Source organism: Trachemys scripta, chromosome 2 (assembly GCF_013100865.1).
Source record: "Trachemys scripta elegans isolate TJP31775 chromosome 2, CAS_Tse_1.0, whole genome shotgun sequence".
NCBI lineage: Eukaryota > Metazoa > Chordata > Testudines > Emydidae > Trachemys > Trachemys scripta.
Genome location: NC_048299.1, coordinates 32,502,304 through 32,523,813, shown reverse-complemented (window position 1 = coordinate 32,523,813; position 21,510 = coordinate 32,502,304). Strand labels below are relative to the sequence as shown.

General features: G+C 42.8%; 1 protein-coding gene across 3 annotated transcripts in view; it reads left to right on the top strand.

The window, feature by feature from the left end:
- The window catches only part of APBB1IP (amyloid beta precursor protein binding family B member 1 interacting protein), a 105,911-nt gene extending 86,770 nt beyond the window's left edge, over positions 1–19,141 (top strand). The window contains exons 10-13 of one of the 3 annotated variants that reach the window (XM_034760218.1): positions 3,993–4,091; positions 4,563–4,680; positions 15,057–15,139; positions 17,626–19,141. In XM_034760218.1, the coding sequence (XP_034616109.1) occupies positions 3,993–4,091; positions 4,563–4,680; positions 15,057–15,139; positions 17,626–18,165 (840 nt within the window). In that variant the 3' untranslated portion in view covers positions 18,166–19,141. Of the gene's footprint in view, positions 1–3,992; positions 4,092–4,562; positions 4,681–15,047; positions 15,140–17,625 lie in introns of all 3 variants that reach the window. The other 2 variants (XM_034760217.1, XM_034760215.1) reach the window with 2 other exon arrangements.
- The last annotated feature ends 2,369 nt before the right edge of the window (positions 19,142–21,510 follow it).

Here is a 21,510-nt window from a genome sequence, read left to right as displayed (position 1 = left end):
GGGAATATGTGGAGTCAGGATGTAACTGAATTTGGAAGCAATTAGTCACACTTTTACCTCAGTTTTCTGGGTGTCCAACTTGATACTTTGGGGTTGATTTTCCAAAGTGTTGAGCACCCACTATTCCCATTGATTTCAATTGTAGTAGATGCTCAGCATTTCTGAAGACCACTCCTCAAGGGATCTCAAAATGGGCACCTAAAAAACAAGAAGGTACCCAAAAATCAATAGGCCAAAAATGCCAGAAGTGGCTAACTCCAAAGCCATCGGTTTGTGGTTGAGTGCTCCGTTTCATAGACAGTAACACCTCCCAGAAGCTGTAGGTAAATAACTAGCTTTACACATTTTTGGGTAAAGGAGTCAATGAGATACCTGAATATCTATCGTTTACTTTTCATTTTCATGGTTGGAAGAAAGTGAAGAAAGATAATGTGTTTGGTGACAACTTTTTTCTTTCTCTCTCTCTCTCTTTCACACCCACCCCCCCCCCCCCCCCCGAAACCACATCTTTCAACTCCTATTTCACTGTAGGCTTTCAGTGTGTTCTATCTTGTTTTCTTTAGGTTTACTTTATACTTTAAATTCATCTGTGCACAACGTTTTTGGTTTTGTTTGGCTTCTTGAAAAATAAGGTCTTTATATTCAAGTGTTTCCTTATTCTTTATCTATATAAATAATGCTTGGGAGGGACACAGTGTGTTACATGACACTTGGAAAGAAGCCAGAGGGTTGGAGTGGAGAGGGCCTGGGTTCTATTCCTGACCCTTTTACTGGTTTTCTGGGTGACCTTTGGCAAGTCCCTCAAAGGCCTAATTTTCAGAGGGGCTGAGAACCTGCAGCTCTTTCTGATTTCATGTGGCATTTTAACACTTCTGAAAATCAGGTGCTTAGCCAATATGTGCTTCAGTTTCCCCATCTGTAAAATGGTGATAATACTACCTGCCTACCTTTATTAAGCACTGTGAGATCTATGCTATAGAAATATAGTGCACTGAAATGTAATAAAATCTGTTATAGATTATTTTTCAGGCCCTATAGGGTTTCTGTGGCTTTTAACATAAAGTCTGAACTCCCTTTCTGCTTCTTTGGAGTTTGCTTGGATGTTATCACTTTTCACTGGAGCCATGGCATCTGAGGAGCTGCTTTTTGAATTGTCTTCCTTTATAATTCACTTGATTGCTGGGTGTTTCCAAGGAAAAGGGAAATAAACCTCTTCAGAGAAGAAAGATGTTTTTGCTTTGCCATCTGATCATTGCAGTGAGCTTTCCCGAACAAAGTGTGCACTGAGCCTGGAGGTGTGTGTGCTGGGTAATGCTGTGAGGCATTCTTGAGGCTGAGTCCCTCTCCGTTCTCTTGAACAGTATGGCTCTTCATCACCCCGAAACTACGGCAATGCTTAGCTGGCACAGTCATGCTACTTCCTTTTCAGCATTGTTGATTCCAGTGAGCAAGCTTCTCCCAATGTTTGTCCAAGTTATTTGGGTTAATTACAAATTTCCTTTCAGGAAGTTCTTCTAAGTGATATTAAATGTGGTATTTGAAAAACTGAGGGAGACTCACAGGATCGTCGAACTGCTGTTCATTCTGGTGGGAAGAGAGGACCCTCTCTCTCAGCGTATGTGCAGTGTGCCCGGCCATTTGGTAGCATCATCATCCGCCAGTGCTATAAAACCATTGAAAAGTATTTGATGCCATCTGCTGGACTGAATAGAATATTACAAGTCAGACCAAAAGTTCCGTGATATCTTGTGAAAGGAGCATCAAGAGTTTAAATTAGCCATATGTCCATTCTAGTCCCCTGTATGAAAGTGGCTCTGGTCTGGAGATGTTCTTCACACCAGGAAACTGAATTGGACCTTGGATGTTCTGAGTTGGAGTTTTCCAGGATAAAAAACCAACAGTGCACTTGGATAGAAGCAGTGAAATAAGCCAGTGATAGTGTCCTTGTAACCCTTCTGTCAGCAGTTGTCAGCAGCAAAAATGGCCAGGTTCAAATATCTAGGGGTTCCTCCTAGAATTAACCAATACTACCACAAGCTTGAACTCCTACCTAGAAACCTCTGTGCACCCTTAACTGGCAATACTTCCCCTCTGACATGCACCAACTTTGTGTATAAAACAAAGAAAACATTATTAGGGGAAAGGAATACAGCCTTAATTTTGGGAAACACAACAACATACTGTAAGTCATTCATATGTTTATATGAGTAGTAGGTAAAACTCTCCCATACAGTCTCTTTGGCAGTAATCCCTTGCCTCAGTTTCCCCACCTGCTGATGTGAATAGCCAATGGACATATGTCCCTTTAACACCTCACGTTCTCACTTGTGCACCCCATGTATCCCACCCACTCATGGGTTTGGGGTTTTTTTGGGTCAGTGGTTAGTCCTGGAGTGTGGGAGTACAGTCAGGCAGGCTCATCTCTGGCCCCAAGGAGGAAGTACTGCCTTAGTACTATCTCTGCATCATATCTTATCAGGGTGCAGGTCCTCGGACTCCGAACCCAGCGATAGAGAGTGCTGCTCTAGAAGTGCTATGTAGGTGACAGACCTAGGTCCTTACCAGAGTTAACTCAGTTCTATCATTGTACTATGGAAGAGGTTCAGTGACAAAGGACCCTTGAGCACAGTTCTGGCCACAAGAGATTTACTTCTCACAAGGTAGGAACCCCATGTGACTAGCTGTACTGCCCAGCTGTGCAATAGTTTGAGTTATGGCAACTCCTCTCAGGGCATATTAAGTACAGTTTTATGCCCTTTTGTCACACAATAGGATAACATTTAATTCCCCCCTACATCCAGCACTTTAATTAATTTTAACCAAAACAACCAAAGTTCACACTGGGAGGGCGGATAACAAACATGCAAATAAGGTCTGCTCATCCTGTCTCATCTCCTTGTTCACCAATAGATGGTAGCAGAAATCTCCTGCCCTAGAGTTTCAGAGCTGCCCAGGTTTACATCCTACCAGGGCCAGCTCCAGGGTTTTGGCCGCCCCAAGCTGCCAAACAAACAAACAAAAAAAGCCGCGATTGCGATCTGCGGTGGCAATTCAGCGGGAGGTCCTTCGCTCCGAACAGGAGCGAGGGACCATCTACTGACTTGCCGCCGAACAGCTGGATGTGCTTCCCCTCTCCGAAGTGGCTGCCCCAAGCACCTGCTTGGTAAGCTGGTGCCTGGAGCCGGCCCTGCATCCTACTGTACTGTAGCATTGGAGGCTAGTTCCTTCAAAATCTAAAATCAGTAGGTGCAATTTTCAGGGAAGCAATCTGACTGAAATTTGTAGCAGACTCTGAACTGTAGAGATATGTCAGTGTTGAGCAGTAGCAGTAAGGGTTCCAGAACCACTTCAAAAAAATCAAAGGATTTAAGTGCCCTGGAAAAAGTGGTTACTTTTGGTGGTGTTGTATTATGTATAATCCTATAGCTACAATAGGATGGAATTTTGCAGCAGTGTTGGTGAGAGGTACAAAGGATAAAGGGGCATAGAACAAAAACTTGGAGGAATAGCGCTAGACTAGACTCACAGGAAGACAATGAGTCTAAAGACAAAAATCAGTTTCAGCTGAAGGTGTGTGCTTATCCAAATTGCATTATGCTCTTCAGAAATTATAATCACGTTGCACTTTCATGTTGGATGTGTTACAGATTGCAACAGACTTCCTCTGTTTACACATTGAACGCTAGGCCCTGAACCATGACATTTCTAGACTTTATTGACCTGTAGGTCACATTTTAGCTTTCTAAAACGCAGGTATTTACATTGCAGACCTCTCTTACAACCTGTTACATTTGTTATAAGCAAATGCTACAAATGTTAATCCCTATGTGCTGAAGTTTGTGATTTCATTTTTTACACACTGATAATTGTCATCTTCATGTTACCATCTCTAGAAAGTCAGTGTTCCCATTGCAATCATCATATGGGCATTGACTCTTTTACATTTTGCCTGATATATGTAGGTTTCTAACTGCAAGAATTATTCATTCCAGCATCCCCAGATTCAAAAGGAGTCACAATATATCAAGTATTTATGCTGTGATGACCAGTGGACTCTACAGCAGTGGGTAACAGGAATCAGAATTGCCAAGGTGAGAATGAAGACAATTTTCTCCCCCTCCCACTCCCTCAACTAACCGGCTGTCATTGAGGCTCACTGCATGCAGTCAGTGTACAATAAATGGCTTGATTCTAGCTTTGGTATCTGCCACTGTTTCTTGCTGTGGGATGACACCAAATAGACATCCCCCAGGCTTCCCCTCTGCCCCTTTACAAAGTGCTTTGAAGCATACAGTGCTGTAGTATTATTTTAAGCACTTACTTGCATTGAGTGGATCCTAGGGCAGAATCCCATTGAAATCAATCGACTCTATACAGGTGTAGGGATTCTCTCTGGCATGTCCCAGTACAGATACAGGCTCAGTATTTGTAGAAATAGCTGCTTTCTAACAAAATTTGGGAAAGGGTTCAAAAAAATGCAGCTCACAGCAAATGTGTGTTTGGACATGCAGACAGTTGTGTTGACTCTGCTCCAAGATTAAAGGTGTGCTTTATTTCCCCAGTATGGCAAGACACTGTATGATAACTACAAACGTGCAGTACAGAGGGCCAGTTTGGCCTCTGGATGGGCAAACCTGGCGACTGTGAAACCAGCTGTCACTGCAGGATCATCCTTGACAGGTATCTACACTGTTTGACATGATTAAACCTTAGGCAAGAATGCTGAGGATTTTCCATCCCATGAGTTTAGTAATAAGACTTTATGTTCTGGCCCACAATTGTAACCCATAGCTATGGGATACTGCTACAGGAAATAAGTTCACATCTTTGAACATAAGTAGCCCAGTGCAGAATAGTGTTAACGTGGGGGGAGGGATAGCTCAGTGGTTTGAGCATTGGCCTGCTAAAGCCAGGGTTGTGAGTTCAATCCTCGAGGGGGCCACTTAGGGATCTAGGGCAAAAATCTTTCTGGCGATTGGCCCTGCTTTGAGCAGGGGATTGGACTAGATGACCTCCTGAGGTCCCTTCCAACCCTAATATTCTATGCATTCTTGGCACATTTAATAGAATGCTTTTTTGGTGGCTTCCATGTACGGGTTCCCCTTCACTAGGCCCCAGAGTCTTTAGCAAACACATCTTCACTACAGCACAGTCACAAGGGGACAGCATGGAGGTAATTTCTAACTTTACATACAGTAGATCTGTTGCTTTTCTGTTGCCCATTTATCACTGTAGAGCAGCGTTTCCCAAATTGTGGGGGGCTTAGGGGATCATGAAAGGGTACAAAGGGTCACAAGACATTAAAAGTGTGTGTGTGGGGGGCGGTTTGGAGAGAAAATGCAAGAAAGCCAGGATTTGTTCCAGTTGCAGTAGCTCCTGTCCTGGGGGGCTGGCTGGGCTCAGCTTCCCATGCTGGGCATTGTGATCCCATGCACCAAGGACGAGGTCACAATGCAACTCAGATTTGGCCTGGCTGCCCTGCTGTCAAAGAGGCAGGGCCCTGTGTACCAGGGGCCAGATCGCAATGCCTCAAGTGGGGAGAATTGAGCTAGCTGTCTCCATGGGCCAGGTGCTACTGCTGCAGGGTGTGTGTGTGTGTGGGGGGGGTGTCTCACTCTGCAACTCACACATACACGGACCTGCCACCCCTTAGTGGCAGCACCCAACCACTCTCCCTCGTGGACTTCCCACTCCCCACCCCCATCTTTGTGCTTTTAATTTCCCCCAAAATACCCAAACCAAAGCAAAAAACCGAACAAGTCACACCTCTGACTCCTGGGGATCTCATTGACAGAGGTGAGCCCAAAGGTGGGGGGCGCAGCCTGAGGAAGGTTGCTGAAGACGCATAACAGGGTATGACAATAATAGTAACCTGCACTACTGTTTTTACTTCACACATTTGAAATATATTTTATTTGTTACGAAAAGTGTTCTGGGCCCCCTTTGAAATAAATAAGATACACAATGCTTTTAAAACCAGTTAAAATCAAATTAAACAAACTGTCCCCAGCCCACCAAAATTGTCACTTTCCACATTCCCCCATCACAACACTAAATAAATAAATAAAACCATCCCACTCCAGAATTCTCCAGATACCTACCCCAGGCCTTACCTCCCCTCGTCCCAAATGCTTGGTGGGAGCAGCATGCCTGGAAAAGTTAAGGTTCCTGGGGACCAGCGAAGGGCCTGAGTTCCAAAGTCAAGGGGCACTCCCTGCCAGCTGCTCCATTTCAGAAATGCGGGACAGCTGCTGGTGTAGGGGTGGCGGGTTGACTCGGATTTGATGTTCTGATGGGGAGTACATTGAAGGCAACAGAACAATGACTGACTTCAGTGGGTTTCCACACAAGTGCAGGAATCCATGCTAGCAGATCCCAAAACAGGAGTAGGGCTTACTTTAGCATATGCACCTCTATGGTTTTGACCATTGACAAGAATCCAGGCATAGGTCCCCAAGGAATCATGGAGCAGGTCCTCAAGGAATCAATTATGAAACACTTAGAGGAGAGGAAAGTGATCAGGAACAGTCAGCATGGATTCACCAAGAGGAAGTCGTGCCTGACTAACCTAATTGCCTTCTATGATGAGATAACTGGCTCTGTAGATGAGGGGAAAGCAGTGGATGTGTTATTCCTTGACTTTAGCAAAGCTTTTGATACGGTCTCCCACAGTATTCCTGCCGCCAAGTTAAAGAAGTATGGGCTGGATGAATGGACTATAAGGTGGATAGAAAGCTGGCTAGATCATCAGACTCAACGGGTAGTGATCAATGGCTCCATGTCTAGTTGGCAGCCGGTTTCAAGCGGAGTGCCCCAAGGGTCGGTCCTGTGGCCGGTTTTATTTAATATCTTTATTAATGATCTGGAGGATGGTGTGGACTGCACTCTCAGCAAGTTTGCAGATGACACTAAACTAGGAGGCGTGGTAGATACACTAGAGGGTAGGGATCGGATACAGAGAGACCTAGACAAATTAGAGGATTGGGCCAAAAAAAAACCTGATGAGGCACTTAGGACAGAAGAATCCCATGCACTGCTACAGACTAGGGACCGAATGGCTAGGTAGCAGTTCTGCAGAAAAGGACCTAGGGGTCACAGTGGACGAGAAGCTGGATATGAGTCAACAGTGTGCTCTTGTTGCCAAGAAGGCTAACGGCATTTTGGGCTGTATAAGTAGGGGCATTGCCAGCAGATGGAGGAATGTGATCGTTCCCCTTTATTCGACATTGGTGAGGCCTCATCTGGAATACTGTGTCCATTTTTGGGCCCCACATTACAAGAAGGATGTGGAAAAATTGGAAAGAGTCCAGCGGAGGGCAAGAAAAATGATTAGGGGGCTGGAGCACATGACTTATGAGGAGAGGCTGAGGGAACTGGGATTGTTTAGTCTCCAGAAGAGAAGAATGAGGGGGGATTTGATAGCAGCCTTCAACTACCTGAAGGGGGGGTTCCAAAGAGGATGGAGCTTGGCTGTTCTCAGTGGTGGCAGATGACAGAACAAGGAGCAATGGTCTCAAGTTGCAGTGGGGGAGGTCCAGGTTGGATATTAGGAAACACTATTTCACTAGGAAGGTGGTGAAGCACTGGAATGCGTTACCTAGGGAGGCGGTGGAGTCTCCTTCCTTGGAGGTTTTTAAGGCCCGGCTTGACAAAGCCCTGGCTGGGATGATTTAGTTGGGGATTGGTCCTGCTTTGAGCAGGGGGTTGGACTAGATGACCTCCTGTGGTCCCTTCCAACCCTGATATTTTATGATTCTATAGGTCATAATAGGTGATCACACAAAACACTGTGTGTCTCTCATAGCAGGATAGCCATCTTCTAGAGCAGTGGTTTTCAAACTGCGGGTTGTGAGCCAGTACTGGGTTGCGGAATGTAAGGCACAGGATCGCGGTGGCTCTGATCAGCTCCACCCCCTGGGCCGTTAAAAGTCCCATCAGCAATGCTGCCCGGCTAAGGCACGCTAGTTCTTACCTGTTCTGACACCGTGCTGCGCCACCGAAGCAACCAGCAGCAGATCTGGCTCCTAGGCGGAGGGGCCACAAGGCTCCACGTGCTGCCCCCACCCCGAGCACTGGCTCCGCACTCCCATTGGCCAGGAACCAGCCAAAGGGAGCGGGGGAGAGGGGGGGCGGTGCCTGCAGGCAAGAGCCTCACGGAACCACTTGCCCACCTCCACCTAGGAGCAAGACCTGCTGCTGGCCACTTCCGGGGCACAGCACAGTTCGCGGTGCCAGGGCAGGCAGGAAGCCTGCCTTAGTACCCCCACTGCGCCGCTGACTGGGAGCCACCCAAGGTAAGCCCACGCCCCAACCCCGTGCCCCAATCCCCAGCCCTGAGTCCCCCCCAAACCTGGAGCCCCTTTCTGCACCCCAAACCCTTCATCCCTGGCCCCACCTGAGCCTGCACCCCCAGTCCAGGGCCCTGACCCCCTTCCGCACCCAACCCCCTGCCCCAGCCCTAAACCCTTCCTGTACCCCAAACTCCTCATCCCCAGCCCCACTCCAGAGCCTGCACCCCCCTCCCACACCCTGAACCCCTCATTCCTGGCCCCACCCCACAGCCCTCACCCCTGTGCCCCAACCCTCTGCCCCAGCCCTGAGCCCCTCCCACACCCCAAACCACTCATCCCCAGCTCCACTGGGTCATGGGCATCAACAATTTTCTTCAACTGGGTCACCAGAAAAAAAGTTTGAAAACCACAGTTCTAGACTATACATGGAACCTGGGTATGTGTGAGGGGGAGAAGCTTTGATAATTTTAAATTATGACTTTAGTGGGAGCTGGGGGTACTCAGGGATTTTAAATCATGGGAGGGGTTTTTTATATTTATATGGATGTGTGTGTGCAAATTATATACACAAACAGACACACACAATGGAATGCAATCAAAATATAAATGACCTACAGTGGTGATACAGATTAATTTCATATATGATAACATGTTCAAATATAGAATAGAAGCAGGAAAAGCCAACACTTCCACTGCCTATTAATCTGAAAGAATGGCTCATATTAAATGGCTATGTACCTGTTGAAAGATCTTATTAACTGATATCACTGTAGACTTATCTATTGAGGGTTATTAGCATTCTAGTGCAGGCAGGTTATTGGGACCATACATACACTCTGCTAGCATCTATCACGCTAGCCAAACATAAAATACAGCAAATTAGATGTGGCCAGAATTTAGCCCCCCCCACTTCCTTTTTATCATATGGAATGTCTAACAATGAGCCACTGCTGGCTGACATTCTAAAATGGGGCTGAGTATTTTTTCAAATTGCCATTCACAATATTGGTTGAAATTAATAGCAGCAATCTACAATCCTGCACTAACACGGGAGGGAGTTTTGTTTAATCAGCCTCAATAACAGCTGAAGCATTGCTCAGATGGCAGGTGGAGCTTCCTGTTCTCACATCTCATTTGTAGCAATGTATGGTGATTGGAACATTGTGGCCAACATTTGCGGTATCTGTAAACACCCAAACTGTAGAGTCTGTGGTTTTTTTTAAGGGTCCTTTGTGCCAAAGTAATCTTATGCAATATGTTGTTTTCATCTCTGTCTTACTACATTAATCTTCAGATGGTTGAAAACACAGTGTATAATTTTGCCAGCACATGAGGGTGTTCAAAAGACCAAGGCTGCCGCTGTTCCCTAGATGTAACTGTGCAAGAGGCCTGTTGCTATACAGGACATTTTGTATTCTATTTTGGACAAAAATTTGCCAATTTAAAAAACTGTTGATAATTTTGTTTGAACATTGGAAAGACTATAAAACAAAATTAGAGAGTGAAGGCAGCATGGAATTACTCTGGATTTTCACTGATGTAACGGAGCATGCTTTGGGTGGCTGTCCTTGTGTATAGCGGGTTGGGGATCAAGTGCCAAATGGTGCCCTCAAGTCTTGTGCCATTTGGAAAATAGAGACAGAGCCATTAATGCCAGGAGGCACTGGCAGCAGGTTTCCATTTAGCTATTCCCTGACTTCCTGATTATATCATTTTGCCAGATAGGTCCACTGTGTGGAGAGGGCCAGGATACAGTGCCCCACATCTATCCACCCTTTCCCCTTCTAGGTTCAGCAGGACTGGAGATTAGAACATTTTTGACCAGACTAACCCAAAAGCTCCCACTGTTTGTGAATTGTTCTTCAGGGCCATTCACAGAAAGACTTCACACACCGAGTAGGAAAAATGTGGCCCCGGCTAAGCAGCTGGATTATGGATCCCAGCTGGTCCACCAATCTCTCTGCAGAGTGCTTGCACCCACTGACTTGTGCCTAGTGGCCCATATGACTGATTGTATCAGCTTATGGAAATTCCTTGTTGAATTTCTAACCAATATTAAATATAGTGCCCATAATCAGCATGGCACTTGGAATTAAGTAGATTTATTTCAATGAATACATAACAAGCACATAAAAAGCATACATAAAAATACCACAGGCCAAGTTCTACTCTGACTTGCATCATGTGGAGCCTTAGTGAAGTCAATGGCACAGCAGAGTTTGGTCTTGCTTCTCTGTTTGTTAAAGTTGTGTGATCTGTAAATCTTCTAATCAAGTCATTTACTGTTAATACTTGGAACTTTGCACATCATATTCATAGCACCTATTTGCTAAATGGACAAGTGCAGCAAATTTATTTGCAAATGCCAGAACTAAAAACATCTGTGCTCAGACATGTATTGCAGGATATTCAATACTCATTAAAACCCTGATCCAAGAAGCACTTGAACACAATTAGTCTCACTGACTAGTCCTGTGGCTAAAGTGACACACATTTAACTGCTTTGGTGGACTAGGTCTTAAATTGGCTGTTAGATAAATTATGGCCAGCTAGTTACATGGTTTCAGTTAGGAAGGAAATCACAGTTCAGTGCTTTCTGATGCAGAAATAAGTATCATAGAGCAGGGGTTCTCAACCTTTTTCTTTCTGAGGCCCCCCACCAACATGCTATAAAAAGTTCACGGCCCACCTTTGCCACAACTGTTTTTCTACATATAAAAGCCAGGGCCGGTGTTAGAGGGTAGCAAGCAGGGCAATTGCATGGGGCCCCACACCACAGGGGTCCCCGTGAAGCTAAGCTGCTCAGGCTTCGGCTTCAGCCCCAGGTAGCAGGACTTTGGCTTTCTGCCCCTGGGCCCCAGCTAGACTAATACTGGCCCTGCTTGGCAGACCCCCTGAAACCTGCTTTTGGCCCCCCAGGGGGCCCTGGACCCCTGGTTGAGAACCACAGTCATGTAGACATTCTAGAAGTTTTAGGGCCTGCAAATCCACAACTACATTTAACTTCAATGGGAGCACCTCTGAGAAGCACATCCTTATTTTCCAGTCAGTTTTCTGTGCCTTACATTGTTAGAGAGTCTGCTGTAGTATTTTAATGTAAATGTGGCCTCAGCAACATATTCTATTTCTTTTCCAAACCTATCAAGTGGATAGAAACTGGCTATCAACAAGTTTAGGCTTGAAATTAGACAAAGGTTTCTAACCATCAGAGGAGTGAAGTTCTGGAACAGCCTTCCAAGGGAAGCAGTGAGGGGTAAAAAAAATCTAACTGGCTTCAAGACTAAGTTTGATACATTTATGGAGGGGATAATATGATGAGATTGCCTACAATGGCAAATAGCCAGTGTGTGACTGCTAGCAGCAAATATCTCCAACTGTTGGAGATGGGACACTAGACGGGGAGGGCTCTGAGTTACTACAGAGAATTCTTTCCCAGGTGTCTGGCTGGTGGGTATTGCCTCCATGCTCAGGGTCTACCTAATTCCCATATTTGGGGGTGGGAAGGAATTTTCCCCTGGGTCAGACTGGGACAGACCCTGGGGTTTTTTTGCCTTCCTCTGCAGAGTAGGGCATGGGTCACTTGCAGGTTTAAACTAGTGTAAATGGTGAATTCTCTGTAACTTGAAGACTTTAAATCATGATTTGAGGACTTCAGTAATTCAGCCAGAGGTTAGGGGTCTATTACAGGAGTGACTGGCTGAGGTTCTGTGGCCTGCAATATGCAGGAGATCAGACTAGATGATCATGATAAACTCTAAGGCCAGAAGGGACTATCACCTTGGATAGGAGTACCTGTGACACTCAAGCTATCATACTTTGTTTTGTAACCATGCAATAGCAGTGACTGACGTTTCTTGCGATGTAAGCACAGGATATGGAAATTGTAGATCATATCTTATTTCTTCAACTGAAAATATAATCCATAAAGATGCTATAACTCTGAAAGGCCTTTCTTCCATCTTCATTGGGTTTCAGCATAGTAAATTACACTAAGAAAACTAGACCATCTATTGAGGTTCAGAAATTTATGCATCAGATATTAAGGAGGTATGTCTACTTCTTTCACATGTTGCAGTTTCCAAAGGTCCCAGATAAACTGGAGAGTTCGTTTAATCCATACTAGACTATATAGTTTGTTTTCTAGTAACCACAAGCTCTATTTTGTCATCATTCGGTTTGGCAACACTCACATTTATACACAGTCCCTTACACAACACTGACAGCATGCAAAACTCTTCCAGGGTTTTAGTTTAGCCAGCTAGCAAGCATTTGCTACTACTCTGCAGCATATTCGGTTTCACAAGCCTCCCATAACTCCCTGCTAGAGAAAATACAAAGATTCAGAGCTGTGAACTAAGTTAATAATGAAAAGTAGGGTTGTCAAGCGATTAAAAAAAAATGTATTGCGTGATTAATCGCGGTGTTAAACAACAATAGAAATACCATTTTAAATATTTTTGGATGTTTACTACATTTTCAAATATTAATTTCAATTACAATGCAGAATACAAAGTCTACAGTGCTCACTTTATATTTATTTTTAATTACAAATATTTGCACTGTAAAAAAACAAAAATTGTATTTTTCAATTCACCTCATAAGTACTGTAGTGCAATTTCTTTATCATGAAAATTGAACTTACAAATGTAGAATTATGTACAAAAACAACTGCATTCAAAAATGAAACAATGTAAAACTTTAGAGCCTAGAAGTCCACTCAGTCCTACTTCTTGGTCAGCCAATCACTCAGACAAACAATGTTGGTTACAATTTGCAGGAGATAATACTGCCTGCTTCTTGTTTACAATGTCACCTGAAAATGAGAACAGGCATTCGCATGGCACTGTTGTAGCTGGCGTTGCAAGATATTTACGTGCCAGATGCTCTAAAGATTCATATGTCCCTTCATGCTTCAACCACCATTCCAGAGGATATGCTTCCATGCTGATGATGGGTTCTGCTTGATAACAATCCAAAGCAGTGCGGACTGACACATGTTCATTTTCATCATCTGAGTCAGATGCCACAAGCAGAAGGTTGATTTTCTTTTTTGGTGGTTTGGATTCTGTAGTTTCCGCATCAAAGTGTTGCTTTTCTAAAAGCATTCTACACACCTTGTCCCTCTCAGATTTTGGACGGCACTTCAGATTCTTAAACCTTGGGTCAAGTGCTGTAGCTATTTTTAGAAATCTCACATTGGTACCTTCTTTGCGTTTTGTCAAATCTGCTGTGAAAGTGTTCTTAAAACGAACATGTGCTGGGTCATCATCCGAGACTGCTAGAACTTGAAATAGATGGCAGAATGCAGGTAAAACAGAGCAGGAGACATACAGTTCTCCCCTGAGGGAGTTCAGTCACAAATTTAATTAATGCATTAATTTTTTAACAAGCATCATCAGCATGGAAGCAAGTCCTCTGGAATGGTGACCGCAGCATGGAAGGGTCATACGAATGTTTAGTATATCTGGCATGTAAATACCTTGCAACGCCGGCTACAAAAGTGCCATGTGAATGCCTGTTCTCACTTTCAGGTGACATTGTAAATAAGAAGCAGGCAGCAGTATCTCCTGTCAATGTAAACAAACTTGTTTGTCTTAGCAATTGGCAGAATAAGAAGTAGGACTGAGTGGACTTGTAGGCACTAAAGTTTTGTTTTTGAGTGCAATTATGTAACCAAAAAAAATCTGCATTTGTAAGTTACACTTTCACAATAAAGAAATTGCACTTCAGTACTTGTATGAGGTGAATTGAAAAATACTATTTTTGTTTATCATTTTTACAGTGCATATATTTGTAATCAAAAGTAATAATATAAAGTGAGCACTGTACACTGTATTCCATGCACTTTGTGTTCTGTGTTGTAATTGAAATCAATATTGAAAATGTAGAAAAACATCCAAAACTATTTAATAAATTTCAATTGGTATTCTATGGTTATAAGTGCAATTAATCGCAATTAAAAATTAATTGCGATTACATTTTTTAATTAACTGATTAATTAACAGCTAATGACAACTAATGAAAAGGGATAACCCCATCCATAATATCCTAAGACCTCAAATCTGACAGCCTTATCCATATAGAATGATTATACTTTTGTCTCTAAACTTAAGCAGACTCCATTAAAAAAAATCCAGGAAAAAATGTATTGTTGTCCAGTTAAATTCTCAGACTAAACACTACTAAAAGCATTAGCAAAATGTTACAGTGTAGTTAAGAATTTAACCAATGAAAGGTCAGAAAATATCATCCTTAACTCTACCCACTTGCCACCCTGGCTTAACCTGAAGCCCAAAGACACAACTTCTTCCCTAGTTCTATGCCATCCTAACTCCCCATCCCCCCCTTTCCACCAGTCAAATCCAGAGACCCTCATGCCTCCATCACCTTCTGAGACACTGATAATTCCAGTCTGATAATCTTTGCAATACTGTTTCCTTTAGGATTGCCAGTTGAACTTAAAGGTAAAATTTGTATGGTCATTGATTTGACTATGTGGTTTCACTTGTTTGTTTTTCATAGCAAGTCAATCAGAACTGAATAAAAAAGTGGAAAACAAGCAAAAGGCAATGTTGTAACTCTGCATGGTCCTTTTTGATGCAGTAAAATCCATGACAGTTCAATTACTGTCTGAGAATTCTACTTTTTGTACCCTGTTGGAAAATGAACAGATTTCTTAGTTCTTATTTTTCATTGCTTGAGTTCTGGTTAATTCTGCACATTCAATATACCTGTGTTCTCCTTCCTCTTTTTGAGACATAACAGGTACTGTTCAAGCAAATGGACAGATTCTCCAGAGCATACCACCTGCCAGCTTGGAGGCCCAGAAACACACTGAGATGACAAAGGTACAAACCAGAGGTTTCTCTTGGGGCACTACAGCTAAATTTCACCTCACCCACTCTCTGTCCCTTCAAAGTACTAGAGCATTAACGGGTAGTGTGTTGGTTTTGCCATTTGGAGAGGTGGATGGCTGACTCCTTCTCCTGTTTCAGTTAACTCTTTCAGAGCCAGGATGGGGTACACAGGCCATTACAAATACTAAGCTCTTAGACAGCACTTTAAATCATTGGATCTCAAAGTGCTTTATGAAGGAGGTCAGTATCACTATCCCCATTTAAAAAAAAAAACATTCTTTAACTGACCACAGGGGTTGTTAGGCTCTCCTACTAAAAGGGCTGAACGTGCTATGCTCACAGTTTCTACCAGCCTGGGACCAAAGAACCAAACTCAAGTCTTGAACTTCACACCATGGTAGCCTATTGCTCTACAACAGAGCAAAGAGCTGACTACAATCTATCTTCCAATTAATATATTTCATTTGTTTATTTCTGCTGACCATCTCTGTACAGCTGGGACTGGGAATGTGTACTGGGCTTGTGTGTTCATCCTAGGAAACAATTCCATAGATTTACAAGAATAGATGTAAAAGCACTTTCTGCTTAGGTAGGGCACTTGTAAATGTTAACAGCTAGCAGCTGTCACCTAAAAATATGGAGAGAGTATGTTCAGATTTTGCCCAGGGGGGTTTACTGATCCTTAGCATGTGACCTAGCAATCACATTTTGAATGAAAGTTCACCTAATATTCTGCCAAAGCAAACACAGCCCTAATGAACTGCTAACCTATATTTTATTTTTCTTAACATGGCTGATGTATGCTTTGCCTTTTTCCCTTAAAAAAGAGTGATCAAAGCCCTTGCATGACTGGTACATTTGTGGCTGAGTGTGACTAGAGCTTAATGGACTGTGGGTTGTTGTTTTTTGCCACACTTTTGTTATGAGAGAAAGTGGAGGAAAGGTATATGTTACTGGCACAAATGCAGAAGAATGTACAGGGGCAGACTGTCCCTAGCCTTAGTTTTGATGCAGGAGGGACAAAATTAGACTTCCACTTTTTGCACCCCATATAGACCATGGAGTGCTACCCCTGAGTGCATCCAAGGGCACATATTGCCCCACAGCCCTTCCACATCTTCTTGCAAAGCTGGCCAACCACACCAAAGGCAGCACAACGCAGCATTCCAAGGGGTGTACTCCCTGGACTCCAAGAGGGATTATGATTTCAGAGTTACAATACATCCCTGGGTACCATGCTCCACCTGTTGAGAGTTGCCATGGCTAAATGTCACTATCCGTTGGCAACATGTAGCTTCCTCGTTATTTTAACATTAGCCAAAAATATAGTAGCAACGACTCAAGAAGGTAATATAAAATAGAATGTAAAGGAAGAAAGCAAAAAAAAAATCCACACTGGCTTTTTATGCCATAAAATCATGGCAAATTTGAATGGATGAGTCTGCCATGAGCTTTAATGCAACTAATTTAATTAATTTGTAGCTACTAGGATTGACTTTGTGCTTAATTTTCATTCAAACTTCAGCTGGACTTTTCTTTTAGTGTAATGACCTTCTGCCACAGAGAACTGAATTGCAAGCTTCTTCTAGCATTACAGAACGTCTGTAGCACAGTGAAAGTTATATTATATGGGAAAGCCCACCCTGCAGACAAATATAAAATTTTGCTGAACCACAGATGACTTCTGGGTCAAGTTTCCATTGTGCAAATTTAGTTTGTTCTTCATTTTAACTTCTGGGGATAAACACACACTGTTGATATAAAAAAAAATCTTATATTTTCAGGGAAGGGCAGCTGGTTGGAACATCATGGAAGCTCCTTTACAGGCTTTATAACTGCAACCACTGTGCCATTGTAACCCCATTCATTGTGCTAGACAGTGCTCAAAGGGGCTATATTAATAGTCTAAACAGGTATTTTGCAGTGAGAATGCAGCTTTCAAAGCTTCATGGGCAGCTGTGGGAAAGGAAACCAAAATATCCTTTGTGCTGACCATTTGGCCCAAAGGACACCAACCCACTTCGCAGTTTCCATGCCACATTTTTCTCCTATCAGCACTACACACCCATGGCTCTTCCTGCATCACTATGAAATAAATCATCCTTGTTGCTGACCTCTGTCAGTCTCCACTGGAATACTGGCACCTGAAGGGAGATAATGCACTTCAGGTACCAAGCACATCTGTGCACAAGCATTAAAGTGGAGAGTGAGGACCCCACACATGAGGCCATAGTATAAGACTTCATTTGAAGGTCAGCCACTACCTACCCACTGTGATTTCTAGGATGGGGAGTCCTAGTTAGATCATTTGAGTTCTGTGATCTGTTGAAACAAGGAGTTAATTCTGTGACAGTGAGAAATACTGAAATCAGCTTATGCATTTCCATGCCAATTCAAATGATGTCACTTCGCAACCTTAGTTCATAAATGTTCTTACTATAATACCTATCACCATGACTCTGTTTTATTTATTAAAGGATAAGAAACCAAATGATGTCAATGGCTGCCGTTTAGTGCAGCCAACCAGCCAGCCGCAGACATTACAGAATAAACGTGCCTCAATAAAGCCACCACCGCCTCAAAGGCGATCTTCAGCTGCGAGCTCTACACCTCTTCTACCTGCCCAACCCAAACACGGAAGTGCAGTTTTCACATCAGATCCAGTCACTTTTCCACCACCGCCACCTGAAATGGCAGAGGATTTGCCACCACCACCACCTGACTTCTGTGAAGATCCTCCAGATTTTGTGCCCCCTCCGCCACCCACCTGTAGCAGCAGCAGTGAAGACCTGCTACCACCCCCTCCACCTCCACCTCCTCAGGCCTCTGTCTCCAATAAGCCACTACCTGCGACAAAGAAAGTTGTGCCACTTCCTCCAAAAAGGCAAGTGAACACTGAACGGACAGAAGAGCCAAAGTCAATGGGGCTGCCTCCATCTGGAGGTGGAAGTGGACAGCCAGATCTCATGTCTGATCTGATGAAAGCCCTACAGAAGAAAAGGGGCAACACATCTTGAAGTTTATGGGACAGACTGACTTTAAACCACATCTCTCATTGTGGGGGTGTCCTGGAAGGGTTGTGCTGGAACAGGAGTCCCTGGAGGAATTCTGCCTGACCCAGAATTCCCCCTGGGAGGTCCAGAGAAGTGCATGCTGGTGGTGATAGCTCTACCACAACTTGAGATGGGGTAGTATGCACTCCTCTTTACTGAGACAGTACCCCTACTTGAGGTGAGAGGTTGAGCCCAAACCCTTGTGCCTCACTCTACTATGGATGGCTAGGGTTGGTAGCAACAATACTAGCCTAGATTAGTGCCTTCACTTGGTGAGTGAAGGTACAGCCTCTGTGGTGGGATTAGAGCTAGTAGAAAAAGGCCAATTATTTTTCAAGGGAAATTTTTTCTATATTGACCATTTTTTGTTTTCAATTTCTGGGTTTTAATCAAAAATATGGAAAATTTCAACAACAATTTTTTTCACCTAAAGTTTTCAGTTTGGTCAAAAACATTTTTCAATTTTATAATTTGGACAAAAGTTTTTTTTTTTAATTAAAAATTTTCAACCAGCTCTGTCTAGGATGCAATGTGGATAAGGCTTTTGGCAGCCCCTCATTCAAACCCTTGCACACCTGTGCCTTGCCATCAACAATCTGCCACTTTGACATTTACTGAAATGGTTTAAATTCAAATGTCCCCATACAAAACTAAAATTACTTTGCTCAGCAATCACAGCGGTTGTCTATAAACTTCATTTATCTGTTTAATTTTAGACTAAATCCTTTTAAGATAAATGTCATTTTTTTCCGTTGGTTAACAATTTTTGTCTTAAACTATATCTAAAAATATTCATCTCATAAAGACTTTCAAGTTATCTTGTACTTGTATATGAATTTGTCTCCTATACGTGTTCTCATTTGTGCTTCATCGTAATTCTCTCTTGGTCATTTAAGGTGCATTCATTATTAGTTCCCAAATAAAAATCTCTTCTATTTTATTATCTGCACAAACAGTGTCAAAGTTAATGAACATGGATCTTCACTAGCATCTGGTATCTCATTCAACTTAAAATATTTTAAGACATCATCTTTGGTATCTTATAGGCTCTTCCTGTTTTCTTCTTCCCCCTCTTCTGAAGCTTATCTTGTAAGACTCTATAATTAATATGCTTTTGCATTTTCAGTGTTTGAAAGACAGGAAAACAAATTGTAGCCTATAGAATCAATAACTGGAATTACACTAGGAAAGAGTTCAGTGCATCAAAGATCTGAATTAATGAGGGCTACAATGATATGAATATATAACAACTACTGACGACCTGCCCATAGAGAAAGGGGTATTTGGCTACCTCCACCTCATGGTCCCAGACTCGCTGTGATCACACGGAGTGCTCTCCAGGTTTTATGCTTAGGTGGTTGGCCAAGAAGTCTACCAATCCCACAAGGAGTCTGCAAGATAGCCTGCTATATTAACTTTACTGCAGAAACACCTTCTAAAGGGGGATTCCCCAGACTCTGTCTGCCTCTGAAGTACCTGACAGTAGAGTGTCATTTTATGGAGAGTAATTACGGAGGGATGGAGAATTAGCTGCGTGCACTCCTTTGGCATAAAAACCTCTCTCAAAAAACACCACACCTGTCTGATCTGATTTTTATATCAAATGTTTTTTATTCTTTTAAAAACTATTCAACTGTTATCAAAATGAAGCATAATACAGAATATCACTGAAGTAGTTAATATTTCACAGTAAGTTGGTGCTTCTCTGAACACATGAAGAAATAAGACAGACTATTACACAGCTTTTCTGGTGTCCACTGTTCTCAGAGCAATGCTCAGACTATTGCCCCATTTCCTCATCTCCTCGCTCAATCTATTATAGCACAAGGAATTTTTAAATGCAACACACTTTACATTTGTAATTGTGCTTGCAAATATTCAACAACTGATGTTCTAAAAGTGAAAGGTGAACTTTCTTCAAAATACAAAGGCAAACTCCAGGGATTAGTTATAATGCCTTGAGTGTTTAGCCATTTGTTTACTATATGCAGGTATGTTTATATCTTTACTGAGTTTAAGAACTCTTAACTGTTTCAAAATCTCTATTTCATGACCAGAGTTGATGTTTTAGTGATGTACCTAATGAAGTACCAGATTGATGATGTAAAGCAGGGGTAGGCAACCTATGGCACGGGTGCCGAAGGCGGCACGCAAGCTGACTTTTAGTGGCACTCACACTGCCCAGGTCCTGGCCACTGGTCTGGGGGGGCCTCTGCATTTTAATTTAATTTTAAATGAAGCTTCTTAAACATTTAAAAAACTTGATTTACTTTACATACAACAGTTTAGTTATATATTATAGACGTATAGAAAGACCTTCTAAAAACGTTAAAATGTATTACTAGCACATGAAACCTTAACTTAGAGTGAATAAATGAAGACTCGGCACACCACTTCTGAAAGGTTGCCGACCCTTGATGTAAAGTAAGAACGAAAGCGTCTGATCTTCCAAGAATAAACATTAGAAATCAGAATTTTTTAAAATGAAAACATTTTTAAAAGATTTTTTTTAAAAATTTCTAATCCTTCTTTATATAGCTAATCTGCATTTCTAATACACCTGTCACCATTTTATCTAGGTGCCATAAACATTATTAAGGATCACAATATTTTGATCTGAAAAGAAAACTAACATTCCTCCCCATTATAATCCACCAACTCAAATGGTGTCAGGTCTTGGCCGTTGTCTTCCAAGAGTAACATTGCTGGGCTGTTTTGCTACTCCATCATTGGAAGACAGCCTGCTTAGAAAAATCAATCTTCCATTGGGCCTTAGAAGCAGAAAGGAGTAATGGAGAATTCCACACCTTAAGGTCTCCAGTTAAAAACACCCAACTTGTGCCTCCCTGTCACCCTGATGACTATCAATCACAGTATTTCTACCTCCCCACTCACCCTTAAATCACATCTATGATGGTGAAAACTGGAGGAAGAGAGAAGGTCTGAAATAACAGGCCGGGACCAAGCTAAGAGCTTTAACGAGTACAGCACCAGGTACAATGTTGGTGCTTTAGCTGCAATAATTTATGGCAATGAAACGTCTGGAATTAGATAAGGAGATCAGGGTGTAGAGCATTGTGTAATGCTCTCTCATTGGTACACCTTACCTACAAAGCATGCCTGATGCGGAGTGTCAAGACACTTACAGCTTCCATGTGGTTTTCAGGCACTTGAACACTGCAGTGATGCAAGATATATAGCTCATGTGGCAGAGACATAACCCAGAAATTAATGTACTAGTCATCAAGGACAGCCTCATATCTTGTCATAGCTAGGTAAAAAAAGTATTTTTGACCACAGCTGCTATGT